Raw genomic sequence first — 18,987 nt, 5'->3', positions numbered from 1 at the left:
CTTCTAGTTCTGCCTTGGGATCCGCCCCCCGCCCCTCGCACGCTCCTCGGCGCAGATAGATCCCGCCCCGCATGCTGGACGCGGCAAAATGGTGGTAGCAGAGGAGGCGAGCGAAGGGTTTTCCGCAGCAGGTGAGGCGCTGGGTATGCGGGGAAGGTGGGGTCGCTTTGGGGTTCGGGGTGCAGCCAGCATCATGTCCTTAGCACCAGGGCTTCGGCAGAGGAGCCTGGCGTGGGCGTACTTGGACTCCGGGGACCTTTCTAGAGTCCGCGTGGGGCAGCTCGGAGCACCCTGGCCTGCAGGAGAGCGGGGTTCCAGGCTGGCCCCGGCTCTGCAGTCCAGCCGGGTGCCTGACGCTGGCGGGGCTGGGTTGCAGTACTGGTGCCTGGCGCCTCCCCTTAGAGACCGGAGTAGCTCCAACCATCGCATCCCTAACTGGGCCACGAGTTCTCTGATTGACCTGCTGATGTCTTCCCCGCTCACTGTGTTCTGAGTAATTGGAGAGTCATGTATTCACTACATGCCAGCCAGAGTGGTTCTGTAAAAGCGTACGTCCAGTGTAGATATGCTTCTGCTTAAAGCTCTTGAGTGGCTCCCACTGCTTTTGGAACAAGATCCAAACGCCTTTCCAAAGTCGACAAGGCCCAGCTTGATTGAGCAGAAGATGTGATAGGAGATGAGGAGTGGGGGCTTCTGCAAAAGTGCTTCGGTCGCTCAGGCTTTTGGCATATTTTGCTTGTGCACCTAGTTCTTTCTACCTTAGGGCCTTTTCTTGGGAAAGTTGGGGTAAGGATTCCTGACCTGTAAAAACTCTTCCCCAACTTTTATCCTGGTCTGTCTTGTAGATCTCAAATGCTACCTTCCTCAAAGAGTCCTTCTGTAACCTTGGTTTTCTCTTTCTACAACGCTCTGTGTATTTCTTGCATTCATGTAGTCTGTAATTTGTATTACTCTCTCATTAGTCTAAGCTCTTGGAGGGCAAGGGTTTTCTCTAGCTTGTGGTGGTGGCTCCAGTCCCTAATATAGTGCCTGGCACGTAGAAGGTATTCAATCAATTTTGTTATTTTATTTTTTCGAGACAGAGCCTCACTCTGCTGCCTAGGCTGAGTGCAGTGGTGTGATCAAGGCGCACTGCAGCCTTGACCTCCTGGGCTCAAGCGATCCTCTCACCTCAGCCTCCAGAGTAGCTGGGACTACAGGCATGCGCCACTATACTCGGCTAATTTTTAATTTTAGTGTATGTATATTTAGTGTATACATATATATTTTCAAGACAGGGTCTCTGTCACCCAGGCTGGAGTTCAGTGGCGCCATCTCGGCTCACTGCAACCTCCGCCTCCGGGGCTCAAGTGATTCTCCTACCTCAGCCTCCCGAGTAACTGGGACTACAGGCACAGGTCACCGCGCCCGGCTAATTTAAAAAAAAATTTTTTTGTAGAGAACAGGGTCTCACTATGTTGCGCAGGCTGGTCTGGAACTCCCAGATCCGATATTCTTGCGCCTCGGCCTCCAAAGTGCTGGGATCACAGGTGTGAGCCACCACACCCTAGCAAACACATTTTGAATGAATGTTAAGGACCATCTGCTCTGCAGTTTGACGGGTAATACAATTAGGGCTTGGCATGGTGGTTTCTATTTCCTCCTTGTAAATGGCCATGCGAGTTTACAACTCTTGGAGAATGAGGAGGGGATCAGAGAATATCTCCTGAATCTGTAGTGTAGACTTATTCTGGGAGAGGACAAATAATAATGGATGAGAGCATTTAGCCAGAGAAGGTGTGTAGTGCCCACCAGAAGAGGTTCGTGCCTTCATAAAATTGTTAACACAAGACATGGTTCCAGGTTGGTTTTTTTTTTTTTGAGATACAGTCTTGCTCTGTTGCCCAGGCTGGAGTGCAGTGGCATGATCTTGGCTTACTGCAACCTCCGCCTCCCAGGTTTAAGCAATTCTCCTGCCTCAGCCTCCCAAGTAGCAGGGATTGCAGGCACCTGCTACCACGCCCACTAATTTTTTTTATTTTTAGTAGAGATGGGATTTCGCCATACTGGCCAGACTGGTCTCAAACTCCTGACCTCAGGTGATCCACCTGCCTTGGTCTCCCAAAGTGCTGGGATTATAGGTGTGAGTCACCGCGCCTGGGCTCTTTGAGGTTTTGAAAACACTGTGGTCCTGGTATTCGACTCAGCAACATCACAGACAGGAAAGGAATCCTATGGATTAAAGTTCTTTACTATACGTTTTTTTTTTTTTCCTCCACTTCAGATAGGTAACGTGCCAGTGTAGTAAAGGTTTGAGGGGAGGCATGTCTGACACAGGCGCATGAACATCCAGTCATCACGCTTGTGAATTACAAAAGGATCACTCTTAACCTTTAAGTAACTTCAGAATTGATTCCACGTGGACCACAAGATTAGTATTCCAGGACTCTACCATGTGGAGCCTATTGACAATGTTTGACACCTGGTCCAGTTTTACTTCACCAAACTGATTGATTTAATGTGCATGATTGTCCAAGCCTTTCTAATTGGATGAAATGCCTTCTCCCTCCACATACCCCACCTTCTCCTCGTGCCTCAGCTGAATCCACCTTTTAAGCCTTCCCTGAACATTCAGCCAGATATGGCCATTTCTTTCTCTACTCTAGCATTTGTTGGACACAGTTTTCCAATGCACATTACAGATTCTAATAGTTCTAGATATTCTATCTGTAAAATAAGTGTTAGTACGAGATAAAGTGGATTATAGCAATGCTGTTAAACTGCTGGTTGCAACCCACTGATGGGTCCTGACCAGCAAGTAAAAGTGCAGCTGGTTGCTGTGGTGCATGCTGGTAGTCTAGCTACTTGGGAGGCTGATGTAGGAGGACCTTGAGTCCAGGAGTTCAAGGCTGTAGAGTATAATGATCATGCCTGTGAATAGCCACTGCACTACAGCCTGGACAGCGGGGAGATCCCATCTCTTAAAAACAGCAGAAATGAAATAGAGCGTATCAGAGGGCCTTGTTCGTAGGAAGTCAGTATTGTTTCGTGGAACTTTTAGTTACATGCGTATATGCAGGTGTGTGTATTGAGGCTCATTGTAAAGTATATTTCTTACTGGGGTTATCAGAAAGTTTGAAAGCCATTAGACTGGGGATAGGTATGCTGGGATTTTAAAAGTAGAGTTTTACCTAGACAGATTGTCTACTTTGAACCTGACTGTCTGACTGAGTTTGTTCAGGGAAGGTTGTTTCTTTTTTTTTTTTTTTTTTTTTTTTGAGACGGAGTCTTGCTCTGTGCCCCAGGCTGGAGTGCAGTGGCGCGATCTCGGCTCACTGCAAGCTCCGCGCCCCCGGGTTCACGCCATTCTCCTGCCTCAGCCTCCCAAGTAGCTGGGACTACAGGCGCCCACCACCTCGCCCGGCTAATTTTCTTGTATTTTTAGTAGAGACGGGGTTTCACCGTGTTAGCCAGGATGGTCTCGATCTCCTGACCTCGTGATCCGCCCGTCTCGGCCTCCCAAAGTGCTGGGATTACAGGCTTGAGCCACCGTGCCCGGCCAGGTTGTTTCTAATCTATTTGCTTTTTGTTTGTTTTGGGGATGGAGTCTTACTCTCTCGCCCAGGCTGGAGTGCGGTGGCACGGTCTCGGCTCACTGCAACCTCTGCCTCCCGGGTTCAAGCGATTCTCCTGCCTCAGCCTCCCGAGTAGCTGGGATTACAGATGTGCGCCACCATGCCTGGCTAATTTTTGTAGTTTTAGTAGAGACGCGGGTTTTACCGTGTAGGCCAGGCTGGTCTTGAACTCCTGACCTCAGGTGATCCGCCTGCTTTGGCCTCCCAAAGTGCTGGGATCATAGGTGTGAGCCACCGAGCCCAACCTGTTTCTCATCTATTTGTGTGAGAATTCCGTGTTTACTTACTAGTAAACTTTTTTACTTGCTAGTATTAGCTGGGAGTAGGGCACTCACTTGTAGTTCGAGCTACTGGAGAGGCTGAGGCAGGAGAAATGTTTGAGTCCAGGAGTTTGAGTCCAGCCTGGGCAACATAACGAGATCCCATCTTAAAAATAAGAAGAATGGGCCGGGCACGGTGGCTCAAGCCTGTAATCCCAGCACTTTGGGAGGCCGAGGCGGGTGGATCACGAGGTCAGGAGATCGAGACTATCCTGGCTAACATGGTGAAACCCCGTCTCTACTAAAAATACAAAAAACTAGCAGGGCGTGGTGGCGGGCGCCTGTAGTCCCAGCTACTTGGGAGGCTGAGGCGGGAGAATGGCGTGAACCTGGGAGGCGGAGCTTGCAGTGAGCTGAGATCACCCCACTGCACTCCAGCCTGGGAGACACAGGGAGACTCTGTCTCAAAAAAAAAAAAAAAAAAAATGGTAATATCATGAACATTTATGTTCCCACCACCCAATTTAAGAAAAAGAACAATACTTTTGAAGTCTGCTGTGTACCCCTCCTTGATCCCATCTCTCCCTTCTCTTTTAGAAGTGAACTGTCCTGATTCCCTGCTATGCTTTTTAGTGTGATTACTGAAGAATGTATCATTCCATTTTGCATAGCTATAAATTTCATAGCAATGGAGTCGTATTGCATGTGTTGTGTGATTTGCTGTTTTTGCTCATCATTATATTCTCATCATTATATTCTGTTATCCATTTTTAGGTTTATGTGTTGCTGTGATTTATTGTTTAGATGAAAGTTTTCCCGGTTTGACTTGCTCTATCTTCATATTTTTCCTTAAGCTAAGGGTTCAGGATACAAAGGCAGTATTGGTGGCACTTCTTTACCAGCACCCCATTTCTTCTCCTCCTAGCCTTGAGGGCTGCACCTGGATGAACCTGTGAGGCTCATTTGACCCTTTTGGAAGCACCGAAGCCTGCTGAAGTTTCCAGACATCTGTATAAATCTGTTGTAGTTTTTTAAATGTTATACGCTGGATATAAAACCAAGTAACTCCTGCTGAAAACATTTACAATATTGATTAACAAATACTGCCAGTGGCTTTGACATTTTTGTCGGTTTCTTGATTTTCCCCCCAGTTTTTGTGTCCCCTCCCCTCCTCCACATTTTGTGGCATTATGCTGTTAATAGATTTTTTTCTGTTCGTTTGTTTATACACCTCCTGTTTCCTTCTGATGTTAATAGGTTTCTGACAGTCAGACTTGTCCACAAGAACTCAACTGGCAAGGCTGCTTTTCTGTGCTAAAACTGGGGAGCTGGTGGGCACCATGAAGATCTTCTGCAGTCGGGCCAATCCGACCACGGGGTCTGTGGAGTGGCTGGAGGAGGACGAACACTATGATTACCACCAGGAGATTGCAAGGTACTGGCTTGGTTTATAGCAGGCTGCAGCTGGGTGGGGCACTGATCTCAAAGCAGATGCCTTGGGATCCAGTCTGAGCGTGGGCTAGAGTGTCTGTCACCCAGTGCCTATGATGAGTGCTGGTGTTGGTGCTGAGCAGGTCTGCTCAGCCAGGTAGGTATATGTGGCAGTTAGGCAAAGTCATGCTTGTTTGGAGTGTCAGACATTATGTAGCAGCCTTAGCAGAGCCTCAGCATCTGTTTAGTGGAGCAAAGAAAACCCAAGCCTCAGTAGTGTTGATGAAGTTGAATCATTTACTTGCCTTACTGAAGTGGTGACAGTGTTCATCATATGGTTAAATTCTTTTTTTTTTTTTTTTTTTGAGACGGAGTCTTGCTCTGTCACCCAGGCTGGAGTGCTGTGGCCGGATCTCAGCTCACTGCAAGCTCCGCCTCCCGGGTTCCCGCCATTCTCCTGCCTCAGCCTCCGGAGTAGCTGGGACTACAGGCGCCCGCCACCTCGCCCGGCTAGTTTTTTTTGTATTTTTTTAGTAGAGACGGGGTTTCACCGTGTTCGCCAGGATGGTCTCGATCTCCTGACCTCGTGATCCGCCCGTCTCGGCCTCCCAAAGTGCTGGGATTACAGGCTTGAGCCACCGCGCCCGGCCAAATTCTTTTGAATGAAAAAAAATGAGATTTTTTTTTTCCCTTAGAAGAAATATTTAAAAGTGTATGAGTTGTTGGCCAGGCACAGTGGCTCATGCCTGTAATTCTAGCACTTTGGAGGCTGAGGTGGGCAGATCACCTGAGATCAGGAGTTTGAGACCAGCCTGACCAACATGGAGAAACCCAGTCTCTACTAAAAATACAAAATTAGCTGGGCATGGTGGCACATGCCTATAATCCCAGCTGCTCGGGAGGCTGAGGCAGGAGAATCACTTGAACCGGGGAGGCAGAGGTTGCCGTGAGCTGAGATCGCGCCATTGCACTCCAGCCTGGGCAACAAGAGCGAAACTCTGTCTCAAAAAAAAAAAAAAGAAAAAACCCACAAAAAAACACAGATGGGCTAGTTTGGGGAGCAGCTAGCAGTTTAGCATGTCTGGAGTGTGGTGCAAAAGTACTATGGTAAGAGAGGCTGCTGAAAGCATAGGCGGGGTCATTTTGTAAAGGATGGTAGCAAAATACAGGAAGAGGAACACGAGTTTAAGTCCGAGCTCTGCCACTTCTCTACTCTCTCGGCCAAGTTACTTCTCTGAGCCTTAATCTAACATAATATATACTTCAATATGATAATACATTATCTCACAGTGTGATACAATTATCTTAGAATTGTTTGATGATTAAGTGTAATACAGTGTCTGGTGCAGAATTAGGGCTTAAAATTTTTTTTTTTTTGAGACGGAATCTTGCTCTGTCGCCCAGGCTGGAGTGCAGTGGCGTGATCTCGGCTCACTGCAAGCTCCGCCTCCCAGGTTCACGCCATTCTCCTGCCTCAGCCTCCAGAGTAGCTGGGACTACAGGTGCCTGCCGCCATGCCCGGCTAATTTTTTGTATTTTTAATAGAGACGGGGTTTCACTGTGTTAGCCAGGATGGTCTCCATCTCCTGACCTCATGATCCGCCTACCTCGGCCTCCCAAAGTCCTGGGATTGCAGGTGTGAGCCACTGCACCTGGCCAGAGCTTAAAATATTTCTAAACATTTTGGACATTTTCTTGTTTTGTTGTTGAGACGGAGTCTTGCTCTGTTGCCCGGGCTGGAGTGCAGTGGCGCAATCTCGGCTTCTTGCAATCTCTGCCTCCCAGGTTCAAGCGATTCTCTTGCCTCAGCCTCCTAGGTAGCTGGGATTACAGGCACCTGCCACCACACTTGGCTAATTTTTGCATTTTTAGTAGAAATGGGAGTTTCACCTGTTGGCCAGCCTGGTCTTGATCTCCTGACCTCAGGTGATCCACCCACTTCTGCCTCCCATAGTGCTGGGATTGCAGGTGTGAGCCACTACAGCTGGCCTGGACATTATTTTCTAAGTGATATATTAAACAGGAGAGAAAGAGGATTGGATTGCATTTTGGAACACTCACTGAGAGCAGCATGGAGAGGAGAGCATTTGGGGATATTGCAGTCCCAGAGCTGCATAGTCCCAGAGGAGACAGCTCAGGGGAGCTTGAGTTTGGTAACTCACTGCATATGATGGAGGGAGAGAGAAGATTCAAGAAGTACCACGACTTCTGGTTAGAATGACAAAGTGGATGGGACTGCAAGGGAGAACCCAGGAGGAATGGGTGGCGTGGGGGAGAGGAACACGATGGAGATCAGACCAAAAACAGGCCGGGCACTGTGGCTCACGCCTGTAATCCCAGCAGTTTCGGAGGCCAAGGTGAGCGGGAGTTCGAGGTCGAGGTCCGTCCTGAGGTCGGGAGTTCGAGAACAGCCTGACCAACATGGAGAAACCCAGTCTCTACTAAAAATACAAAATTAGCTGGGCGTGGTGGCACATGCCTATAATCCCAGCTGCTCGGGAGGCTGAGGCAGGAGAATCACTTGAACCGGGGAGGCACATAGAGATGCCAGTGGCAGGTAGAATTTTGGGTCTAGAGACAGAATTTCTAGTTGTTAGAATTGAAACTGGGAGAGGTTGCTGTCTCTCAAGGGGGTGTGAAATGCGAAAGGTAGAGGGTTGAAGAAGGAATCCCGGAATAGCTGAGGGGGCAAAAGGAGAAGGGCGAGGGAGATGGCCATCGTGGAAAGGAAGAAAGAGGGAGTGTCTAGCAGGGTCAGAGGCACTAGGAAGTCCCAGATCCTGATGACTGACATCAGCTGCAGGAGTGAGCTGGTGGCGGTTACCGAGAGTGATGTCAGTGGAATGATGGGCAGCAAGTGTGTGAAGAGACCAGGAAGGTGGTGAGTGAGATGCCTTTTAAATAGTGAGCAGTGGTAGAAATGACTACATTTCAGTTAAGCATCTATAGCTGACTTCAGATATAAAACCTTGACATGCCATTTAAAAAAGAAATCCCCCTTCTTTCGGTGCACCGCTCCTCAAAGTGTGGAATGTGGACCGCCTGTGACACAATTGCCTGGAGCGCGTTAGCCCAGCCTTCTCAATGAGAGAGAGAGTGTGTGTGTGTGTGTGTGGGACTCTGCATTTCAAGTAAGCTTTCTGGTGATTCTGGTGTTGACCCAAGGCGGGAGGGCCTCTGTTTTAGTGTGAGCTCCTTAGCTGTCCCCTAGAATTCCCAGAAAGCGTGAGAGGGCCTGCCTAGTTTTGGGTGCTCATCCTGACCCCACATGAGTTTCAATGTGTGAATTACTGCAATAGGAAATATGGAGAAGTGACTCTCTTCCCCTTAGAACGGTATTGGTGAACTCTTAGTTTTCCCTGATGATGTTAAGTGAACATACCCAGTGGGGTACCTGTCACATATACAGTGGGTGTATGTGAGTACTTCTCTTTCCCCAGCTGCTCTCCCTAATATTACATCAATGGTTATCCCCAGGCACAGATGTACGCAAGGTTAGATCAAGTATTAGGAAGATTGAGTCTGAGTTTTTCCTGAGGAGGAAAATGTATAGCATATAACAAGATCAGGACGCTAGTGGCTGTGGAATTACTGTGACAGGGCTAACTGCTGAGACCAGCTCAGTAGTGGAGACCCTAACCCAGTGGTGCTAGAGGAATTAAAGACACACACACAAATATAGGGTGTGGAGTGGGAATCGGGGCTGACAGCCTTCAGAGCGGAGAGCCACAAACAGAGTTTTACCTACTCATTGACAGCAAGCCAGTGATAAACATTGTTCCTATAGATTATAGATTAAAACAGGGGAACAAAGGGATGGGTCTGGCTAGTTATCTGCAGCAGGCACATGTCCTTGAGGCACAGACCGCTCATGCTATTGTTTGCAGTTGAGGAACACCTTAAGCGAAAACCGCCCTGGGTGGGCCAGGTGTCCCTTGTCCTCATTCCGGTAAACCCACAACCTTCAGTGTGGGTATCGTAGCCATCAAGAGCATGTCACAGTGCTGCAGAGATTTTGTTAATGGCCAGTTTTGGGGCCTGTTCCCAACAGCTAACTACTGGAGCATTTTTAGGTCTAAGAACATCTTTCTCTGAGACTTTTTTCTGCAGCACTAGAGAACAACAACTTAAAACTCTATTAAAATAAAGTGGCCAGGTACAGTGACGGATGCTTGTAGTTCTGCTGAGGCAAGAGGATCTCTTGAGCTAAGGAGTTCAAGACTGCAGTGCCCAATGATTGAGACTGTTCATAGCCATTACACTCCAGCGTGGGTGACATAGCAAGATCCTGTTTTTAAAAATAAACAAAAAAATAGGCCAGGTGCAGTGGCTCACACCTGTAATCCCAGCACTTTAGGAGGCCGAGGCTGGCGGATCATTCGAGGTCAGGAGTTCAAGACCAGCCTGGCCAACATGGTGAAACCCCATCTCTAATAAAAATACAAAAATTAGCCAGGCATGGTAGTGAGTGCCTGTAATCCCAGCTCCCTGGGAGGCTGAGGCATGAGAATCACTTGAACTTGGGAGGCAGATTGCAGTGAGCCGAGATTGCGCCACTGCACTCCAGCCTGGGTGATAGGGTGAGACCCTTCCCCCCCCCCCCAAAAAAAAAAAGACAACAAAAAGTAGTTTAAAATAGATGACACATTTGTTCTATCTGTTTAGGAATGTGTTTATATATGTGAATACTCTTGTGTGTTGATGTGTATCATGCAAAGGTTACTGACCTGTCTTTTTTGTTTTTTAGGTCCTCCTATGCAGATATGCTACATGACAAAGACAGAGTAAGTGTAAAAGGAAACTATTATCTTGATGTGGGGGTGTTTTGAAGTCTTGGATTACAAGAAGGTTAAAAATCCCTGGGAGTCATGATGTTAAATGACACTCAGAGGCAGTATGGTGTAGTGTGTTGAGAGGCTGGTTCCTGCTTCTGGCTCTGTTTTTTTTTTGTTGTTGTTTAATCTCCCAGCTTTATCAAGATGAAAATTGTCTATGTTTATGGTATACAATGTGATGAGTGTATGTGTATGGTATGAAGTGATTAAATCAAGCTAATTAACATGTCTACCACCTCATACTTTTTTGTGTGTGGTGAGAACATTTAAGATCTACTCGCTTAGTAATTTTTAAGTGTACATTATTAACTATAGTTCACCATGCCATACAGCAGATATCCAGACTTTATTCATCCTGTCTAACTGAAACATCAGATCCTTTCCCTCAGCGGGTACCATTCTCTGGGTTTCTATGAGTTCAACTTTTTTTTTTTTGAGACAGATTCTTACTGTTACCCAGACTAGAGTGCAGTGGCGAGATCTCAGCTCACTGCAACCTCAGTCTCCTGGGTTCAAACGATTCTCCTGCCTCAGCCTGCCTAGTAGCTGGGATTACAGGTGCGTGCCACGACACCTGGCCTTCACTGTAGTTTTAATTGCCATTTTTAATTTTAATTTTATTTTTTGAGACAGGGCCTCTGTTGCCCAGTGCAGTGGTGTGATCTTGGCTTCACTGCAGCCTCGACTTCCCGGGCTTAAGCGAGCCCCCAACCTCAGCCTCCCCAGTAGCTGGAACTACAGGCACACCACCATGCCCGGCTAATTTTTATGTTTTGTAGAGATGGAGTTTTGCCATGTTGCCCAGGCTGGTCTTGAACTCCTGAGGTCAAGTGATCCACCCGCCTCGGCCTCCCAAAGTGCTGGGATTATGGGCATGAGCCACCACGCCCGGCCATCAAATACCTTTTCATGTGCTTATTTACCATGCGTATATCTTTGGCATAGTCTGGGTTATGAACATAGGTGTGATTCTTGATAGACACTGCCACATTGCCTTCAAAAAGGGTTCCAGTTTCACTGTAGAATCTTCAAAACTGGGTCATTAAAAAGTGACAGCTAATTTAATGGCATCGTTAAAGTGACGGCTGTGCCATCCCTGGTTTGCAATTGAGGATACTGTTCATCAATTTTTTTTTAAACTTAAAAAATAAATAAAACAAGGCCTGGCACGGTGACTCATACTTGTAATCCCAGCACTTTGGGAGGCCGAGGTGGGCGGCTCATGAGGTCAGGAGATCGAGACTATCCTGGCTAACACGGTGAAACCCCATCGCTACTAAAAATACAAAAAAAATTAGCCAGGCGTGGTGGCGAGCAGGGCCTGTAGTCCCAGCTACTTGGGAGGCGGAGGCAGGAGAACGGTGTGAACCCGGGAGGCGGAGCTTGCAGGGAGTAGAGATCCTGCCACTGCACTCCAGCCTGGGTGACAGAGGGAGACTCCGTCTCAAAAAAAAAAAAAAAAAAATTGTGGTAAAAACACGTAACATAAATGTACCATACTGATGGTATCCAAGACATAAATGTACGTACTTTAACAGTGAAATAGTTCTATAAGATATTTCTGTGAAAAATATTTCACCCAGACTAAACATTTTTGTGCTTTACCTCAGAGGTAACGTCATTTCTTCTTCTTCTTCTTCTTTTTTTTTTTTTTTTAAATAAGAATGAGTCTCCCTCTGTTGCCAGGCTGGAGTGCAGTGGTGCGATCTCAGCTCACTGCAACCTCCACCTCCCGAGTTCAAGTGATTCTCCTGCCTCAGCCTCCCGAGTAGCTGGGCTTACAGGCGTGTGCCACCACACCTGGCTAATTTTTTGTATCTTTAGTAGAGACGGGGTTTCACCATGTTGGCTAGGCTGGTCTCCAACTCCTGACCTCAGGTGATCCACCTGCCTCAGCCTCCCAAAGTGCTGGGATTACAGTTGTGAGTCACCGCACCATGCCTGGTAATTCTAAAGAATATTCAGTTCTAGATATTTTCTAATTCCTCTCTGATTTAGTCTTTTGCCTGTCTTAGAAGTGTGTTTCTTAATGTTCGAAAATTTTTTTTTTCTTTAGTTGTGTTTCTGATACTAAGATTTCTAACTTGTTTTGCATTGTGGTCAGATAATATCGCCCTTTTGATGCCAGTTCTGTATTAGCTGTCTACTGTTATTTAACAAATTACCTTAAATTTTAATAGCCTCTTAATATTTCTTACTAATTTGGCAGGTCATCAGTCTATTTAAAAGATTTGCACATATTTTTTCCATCATCTTTAGCTATTTTCAACAGAAGGGTCACTGTGCCTATTGAGTCAGACTGTTATAGATGAAAGATGTATCTGTTTACGTTACTAAAGACCAGAACTAAAAATCTTCAAGATGCAAAGAAGTTATTTTCTGATGGGGAAAATACTTTTTAGTCAAGCTCTCTGAGTTAAGAGTCGGTAAAGGGGCCGGGCGCGGTGGCTCACGCCTGTAATCCCAGCACTTTGGGAGGCCAAGGCAGGCGGATCATGAGGTCAGGAGATCGAGACCATCCTGGCTAACACAGTGAAACCCCGTCTCTACTAAAAAAAAATACAAAAAATTAGCCGGGCATGGTGGCGGACGCCTGTAGTCCCAGCTACTCGGGAGGCTGAGGCAGGAGAATGGCGTGAACCTGGGAGGTGGAGGTTACAGTGAGCCGAGATCGCGCCACTGCACTCCAGCCTGGGCGACAGAGCAAGAGTCCGTCTCAAAAAAAAAAAAAAAAAGTCGGTAAAGGAAAATAGAAGCCACGTTACATATGCAACAGAGGGACTTTAACGCAAGGAGCTGGTTACCCAGCTGTGGGAGGGCTAGAAAGCAAATGGGAACGCTGAGTAACCTAGCGGTAGAGACTACAGGGAACAGTTACCTTGCCTAGGACTGAGAAACTAAATGAGAAGATTAGGGTTTCCAGAAGCCACAAGCATTAAGGAGAGATCACTGTCCAAGTATGGCTGCAGCTCTGAGGGACCGAAGGAGCTGGTTATGGGATCACTGGGAGAAGCTGGAGACTGCAATTAACTGCCCCTACCGAGAGGACCCTGATGAGAGCAGCAGCATGCAGAAAGGAGCAAGCCTACTCTGTCCTCCTGCCTTCCAGTCGCCCTCTTGGTCCTCCTCTTGGCTATACCTAACAGTTGGAAAAAGGAGAACATGGTTTACAGGGCTCTGGCATCACTTAGTAGAGGATAGAAGAGTGAGTGAGGAGCAGGGACAATCGCTTAATAAAGGGCAAGGGGCTGACTCACAAGGCCTGCCCAACTCAGCCAGTGCTGTTCCGCCAGGGGCCAGAAAGGCCACAGGGCCCTGACTTGCACGGCCGCTGCCAGCTGTGACTCTAGAACTTTGCAAAGCACCTTTCCACTTACTTACAATAACTGGCAGTAAGTGACGGCCATGTCTTCCTTAGAATATAAAATACTACCAAGGTATCCGGGCTGCCGTGAGCAGGGTGAAGGACAGAGGACAGAAGGCCTTGGTTCTCGACATTGGCACTGGCACGGGACTCTTGTCAATGATGGCGGTCACAGCAGGCGCCGACTTCTGCTATGCCATCGAGGTAAGTCACCCCTTTCAGGTGTGTGTCCTGCGTCTTGCATGGGAAGTCTCCTATGCTCTTGGACTTTACCTATCTGTTCCTTCACAAACATTCGTGGAGTGCTCTCTTTGTGCCAAGCACAGAGTGTATAGAGATGAGTCAGACACAGTTCCTTCCTCCAGTGGCTAGTTTTCTCCTCTGTCAGCCTAGGCTGCACATCAGAATCACTAGGAGCCTTGGAAAATACTTACAGGCTGGGCACAGTGGCTCACATCTGTAATCCTAGCACTTTGGATGGCTGAGGCAAGAGAATTCCTTGAGCCCAGGAGTTTGAGACCAGCCTGGGCAACATGTGAGATCCCGTCTCCACAGAAAAACTTTTAAGTATTAGCTGGGCATGGTGGCACGTGCCTGTGTTCCAGCTATTCTTGAGGCTGAGCCCAGAAAGTCAAGGCTGCAGTGAGCCACGATTTGGACTTTATGTGAGAAAGCAAAAAATTACTTCTACCGTGTTTAAGCCAGTTATTGTGGGACTTTATTGTTTCCAACGAATCAGTATATGAACTCAGTTTTGTAGGGGAAAGTATTTAAATACATGCCCCCACACCACCACACTCCAGCCTGGGTGACAGAGTGAGACTTTATCTCAAAAAAATCAAAACAAAGTCTAGGCACAGTGTCTCACCCCTGTAATCCCAGCACTTTGGGAGGCCGAGGCGAGTGGATCATGAGGTCAGGAGTTCAAGACCAGCTTGACCAACATGGTGAAACCCCATCTCTACTAAAAATATAAAAATTAGCCGGGCGTGGTGGTGCACGCCTGTAATCCCAGCTACTTAAGAAGCTGAGGCAGGAGAATCGCTTGAACCCAGGAGGCAGAGGTTACAGTGAGCCAAGATCGTGCCACTGCACTCCAGCCTGGGTGACAGAGTGAGACTCCATCTCAAAACAAAACAAAGCAATCTTATGCCTAGTCCCCACCCCTAACAGATTTTGATTTAACTTTTCTGGGGTGAGGCCTGAGCCTTGGGACTTTGGAATGTGCGGCAAGGTTGAGGACCACTACCTTCAATGTCCCTGCAGAGCCAGCTCTCTTATGTTTACCAATTTGTCATCTCTTTAATAAAACATGAAGCAGCTTGAGCCCACAGAGCGAGAAAAATTAAAAACCAAAATTAAAAATTAAACATGTTATTTTTCTCAAACAAATAATGCATATTATTGTAGGAAAGTTGGCAAATACCAAATAAAAATAGTATGTTGACTCAAAGTTAAGTACCGTTAACATTTTTATGTATATTCTTCTGAGTTTTTGGGGCAGGCAGGGAGCATGATATAAATACTTTCCCTACAAAACTGGGTTCCTGTAGTGACTGAGTTGGAAATAAAGCCTCAAAATTACAGTGACTTAAACAAGGTAGTTTTTTGCTTTCTTTTTAGTGGCGTGATCTCTACTCACTGCAACCTCCGCCTCCTGGGTTCAAGCAGTTCTTTTGTCTCAGCCTCCCAAATAGCTGGGATTACAGGTGTGTACCACTGCACCTGGCTAATTTTTGTATTTTTAGTAGAGATAGGGTTTCACCATGTTGGCCAGGCTGATCTTGAACCCCTGACCTCAGGTGATCCTCCCACCTTGGCCTCCCAAAGTGCTGGGATTACAGGTGTGAACTACCGCGCCCTGCCGTGTTTCTTTTTTGAAAGGAAGACTAGCTTTCCCAGGAATTTCTATTATAGCAAACCTCTGCTGGGGTACCATCGGCTAGAATGAGGTTAAATTTCATTCAGGGATTCAGTTACTCTTAGCTCAGACAAGTGCACCACTGCAAAGGTCAGTTCCCCACGCTGTACCCTCACCTGATTTCAGGGGAGAGGGAGGACAGAGTGGATGTCAGGAAGTCATCTTCAGTGTCCACTCCTGGTAGTGTTTTGGATGAGATCCTGAGCGGCTGAGGAGAGGGAGGTGTGAAGGTACCAGCCTGCAGGTTCAAGGAGAGGTGACTGATGAGTCAGAAGGCAGCAGGGATGAGGGACGACACTGGCTTTGGATATTGTCAGGGTGGAGGCAAAGTGATTGGTGAGAACCGGGGTTTAAGGCCCTCAAACCACATCTAAAAACATCAAGGCAAATCCTAGAAATGATTTGAACTAGATGATGATGATTTTTCTAGCAGAACGTATGTGTGTATTCCATGTAAGTACCGCACGCTAATCAATTGTGAAACTGGAGCTGCTCACGTATGTGCTTGTACTCTTTTTTTTTTTTTTTTTTTTTTTTTTGAGACGGAGTCTCGCTCTGTCGCCCAGGCTGGAGTGCAGTGGCCGGATCTCAGCTCACTGCAAGCTCCGCCTCCCGGGCTTATGCCATTCTCCTGCCTCAGCCTCCCGAGTAGCTGGGACTACAGGCGCCCGCCACCTCGCCCGGCTAAGTTTTTGTATTTTTTAGTAGAGACGGGGTTTCACTGTGTTAGCCAGGATGGTCTTGATCTCCTGACCTCGTGATCCGCCCGTCTCGGCCTCCCAAAGTGCTGGGATTACAGGCTTGAGCCACCGCGCCCGGCCGTGCTTGTACTCTTTACGAAAGGATACAGCATCTGTCCCTCGATTGTAGTCAAAAACATAGGTATTCATGGTAGAAAATGTGGGAAATACAGAAAAGGATTTTGAAAACATGAAAATCTTATCAGGATCAGTCTCGTTATCGTTTTGTTGTTTCCACTCCGTGTGAGGGGCCACATGTGAGTTTGTTTGTTTTACGTGCTAGAGCTCTTGGGGCTGTGGAATCTAAACTGGATAAATTGAAAACAAAGAGTTGGAGGTGCTTATTTATGTTCAGGGAGACGAAGAGTTCAGGAAGGATTTCTGTACTGGGGATTCATGCTGCCCTGGGAAGTGGGGTTTGATTTGGCAGGTGGGGCTGGGACAGGGAAGGCTCAGGCTTGCCTAGTGATCATGAGATCAGTGTGGCTGGAGCGTTGGTTGTTGGGGGAAAGGGGAAGGAAGGCTGGGAAGGTAAGGGAGGGCCTCCAAAGCAGTAGTTCCTCCTTATCTATGGTTTCACTTTTCGTGATTTCAGTTATCTGTGGTCAACTGAGGTCCAAAAATATTAAATGGAGCCAGATGCGGTGGCTCAGCCTGCAATCCCAGTACTTTGGGTGGCTGAAACAGGTGGAACCCTTGAGTCCCAGAGTTGGAGACCAGCCTGGGCAACATGGTGAAACCCCGCCTCTACAAAAAGTTGCTGGGCATGGTGGTCTATGCCTGTAATCCCAGCTACTCGGGACGTTGAGGCGGGAAATTGCCTGAGCCTGGGAGGTGGAAGCTGCGGTGAACTGTGATCATGCCACTGCACTTCATCCTGGACAACAGAGCAAGACCCTTCTCAAAAAAAGAAAATTAAATGGAAAATTCCAGAAATTATTTGTAAGTTGTAAATTGTGTGCCATTCTGAGTATTATTACGTAATTGTTCTATTTTTAGTTATTAATCTCTTATTGTGCCTAATTTTTAAATTAAACCTGGTCATAGGTAAGCTTGGAGGCTGGAGCAGTTCCACCATGAATGCTAATCCTCCACGCTGACTTCTGACCAACCCCGGCTTCAGGAATGCCTCTAAAATTTCCACTCTCATGCACTTTGATGTAAATCCTGCCCTCAGGTCAGAACAACTTTGATGTTATCATAAATACATACTTGCCATAAATCCTGCCCTTAGTCAAATTTGCTGTGGTATGTAAGTCCTGCATCTGAGCCATAACAGTGTGGGGGCCCAGTGTCTCACTGCCCGAGACAAGGCTTATGTTTGTACATTCCTATAAAATGTGTCTTTCTGAGAAGCTGGATTTGCCAGTCTCTTTCCTCAACCTCTCGGCTCCCATGACCTCTTGGGGTAGGTTTACATAGAGCTGCCCACCACGGAACAGTATGTGTGTATGCATAGCAAAAAAAAAAAAAAAAAATTAAGGTATATATAGGGGTCAGTACTATCTGAGGTTTCAAGCATCCACCAAGGGTCTTAAAATATATCCCCCATGGACAAGAGGCACTGCTGCACTGTAAGAAAATGTAGGCTGTGTTCTGCCAACAGTGGGGATTTGGGACAATTTTGAGCCTAGAGGATGACCTGCTTACTCACACCTGCAGTCTTGCTCTCCTCTGGAGGGCACAGCACGTCTCCCAGGTTTACAAGGCAAGTCCCTTTCCTGACTTTTTGGCGTCCCCTTCGTGTGGCACTGACACCTACTGCTCTTGGTAAGTAGTGCAGCCTCCTCGGGATCCCCGGCAACCCCGCTGTGCCTGGCACAGAATGGGAGGCCCTAACCACAAGTTAAAGCCAGCTGACTCTCAGCCCTTTTTCATGATGCATATTTGGAGAGTAAAGTATTTTTGAGTTACGTATCTTAGGACCAGAATCAAGCAATAGCTTGCTCACCTTAAAGGTCAGACTACTGTTTAATTTATTGCTCACTTTTCCTTGGGTTTTGGCTCTGTTTTCTAGGTTTTCAAGCCTATGGCTGATGCTGCTGTGAAGATTGTGGAGAAAAATGGCTTTAGTGATAAGATTATGGTTATCAACAAGCATTCCACCGAGGTGACTGTAGGTCCAGGTGAGATCTACACATCCTGTGTTGAAAGCTTTGCTTGCCCTTGTGTGAGAGAGAAAAAGGGTTATTCCAGTTACCTGGAACAAATCCAGGTCAGAGCATAGAAATGGGGCCTCTCTGTGTGGAGCTCCCTTCAATAAGGACTTGGTTTCTCTTGATGTTTATTTTCCTGCTAGTTAAAACTAGCCAGCAAGGAGTAGACTAGAGCTAGTCAGGTCCAGCAGTGGAGACGCAAACAAAGCCTGCATTTGCTTTAAGCAAGTTGGAATTCTTATGGGGCTCAACTCTAGAGTTTCAACTACCAATAATCATGCCTTCGATAAACCTCATTGGCTATGATACTGCCACTGTGCAAAGCTCAACTCTGAGTTTCATCAGGTAGAGAGTACTTAGTTCTGACATCCTGCCTCTGCATACAACATGAACGATTTTCCTGTATTACATTGTCTCTTAAGGTTTCCAGAATGTGTGTATGTACACATACACACACACATATGTATATATTTTATTTATATATATATATATTTTTTTTTTTTTTTGAGACGGAATCTCACTGTGTCACCCAGGCTGCGTTGCAATGGTGCAGTCTTGGCTCACTACATCCTCCACCTCCCAGGTTCAAGTGACTCTCCTGCCTCAGCCTCCTAGGTAGCTGGGATTACAGGTGCCTGCCACCATGCCTGGCTAATTTTTGTATTT

General features: G+C 47.0%; 1 protein-coding gene and 2 non-coding genes across 13 annotated transcripts in view; 1 reads left to right on the top strand and 2 right to left on the bottom strand.

Annotated features, from left to right (window-relative positions):
* The first annotated feature begins 2 nt into the window (after positions 1 to 2).
* PRMT7 (protein arginine methyltransferase 7) overlaps positions 3 to 18,987 on the top strand; it is a 49,723-nt gene continuing 30,738 nt past the window's right edge. For 5 of the 11 annotated variants that reach the window (XR_004179655.1, XM_031657885.1, XM_031657883.1 and 2 more), the window contains exons 1-5: positions 46 to 131; positions 5,132 to 5,309; positions 10,053 to 10,089; positions 13,559 to 13,708; positions 18,183 to 18,291. Coding sequence is in view for 10 of the 11 variants with exons in the window: in XM_031657885.1 (XP_031513745.1) it covers positions 5,215 to 5,309; positions 10,053 to 10,089; positions 13,559 to 13,708; positions 18,183 to 18,291 (391 nt within the window). In the remaining variant the exon portion in view is untranslated. Of the gene's footprint in view, positions 132 to 5,131; positions 5,310 to 10,052; positions 10,090 to 13,558; positions 13,709 to 17,023; positions 17,343 to 18,182; positions 18,292 to 18,987 lie in introns of those variants that run through there. The other 6 variants (XM_031657892.1, XM_031657882.1, XM_031657888.1 and 3 more) reach the window with 4 other exon arrangements.
* On the bottom strand, positions 2,258 to 2,360 carry LOC116271387. Its single transcript, XR_004179945.1, has one exon. It is a non-coding gene; the product is annotated as a small nucleolar RNA U13 (small nucleolar RNA).
* On the bottom strand, positions 18,505 to 18,647 carry LOC116271405. Its single transcript, XR_004179960.1, has one exon. It is a non-coding gene; the product is annotated as a U4 spliceosomal RNA (small nuclear RNA).

This window comes from Papio anubis, chromosome 18, assembly GCF_008728515.1.
Source record: "Papio anubis isolate 15944 chromosome 18, Panubis1.0, whole genome shotgun sequence".
Lineage (NCBI taxonomy): Eukaryota > Metazoa > Chordata > Mammalia > Primates > Cercopithecidae > Papio > Papio anubis.
This window is presented reverse-complemented; position numbering and strand designations above follow the sequence as displayed.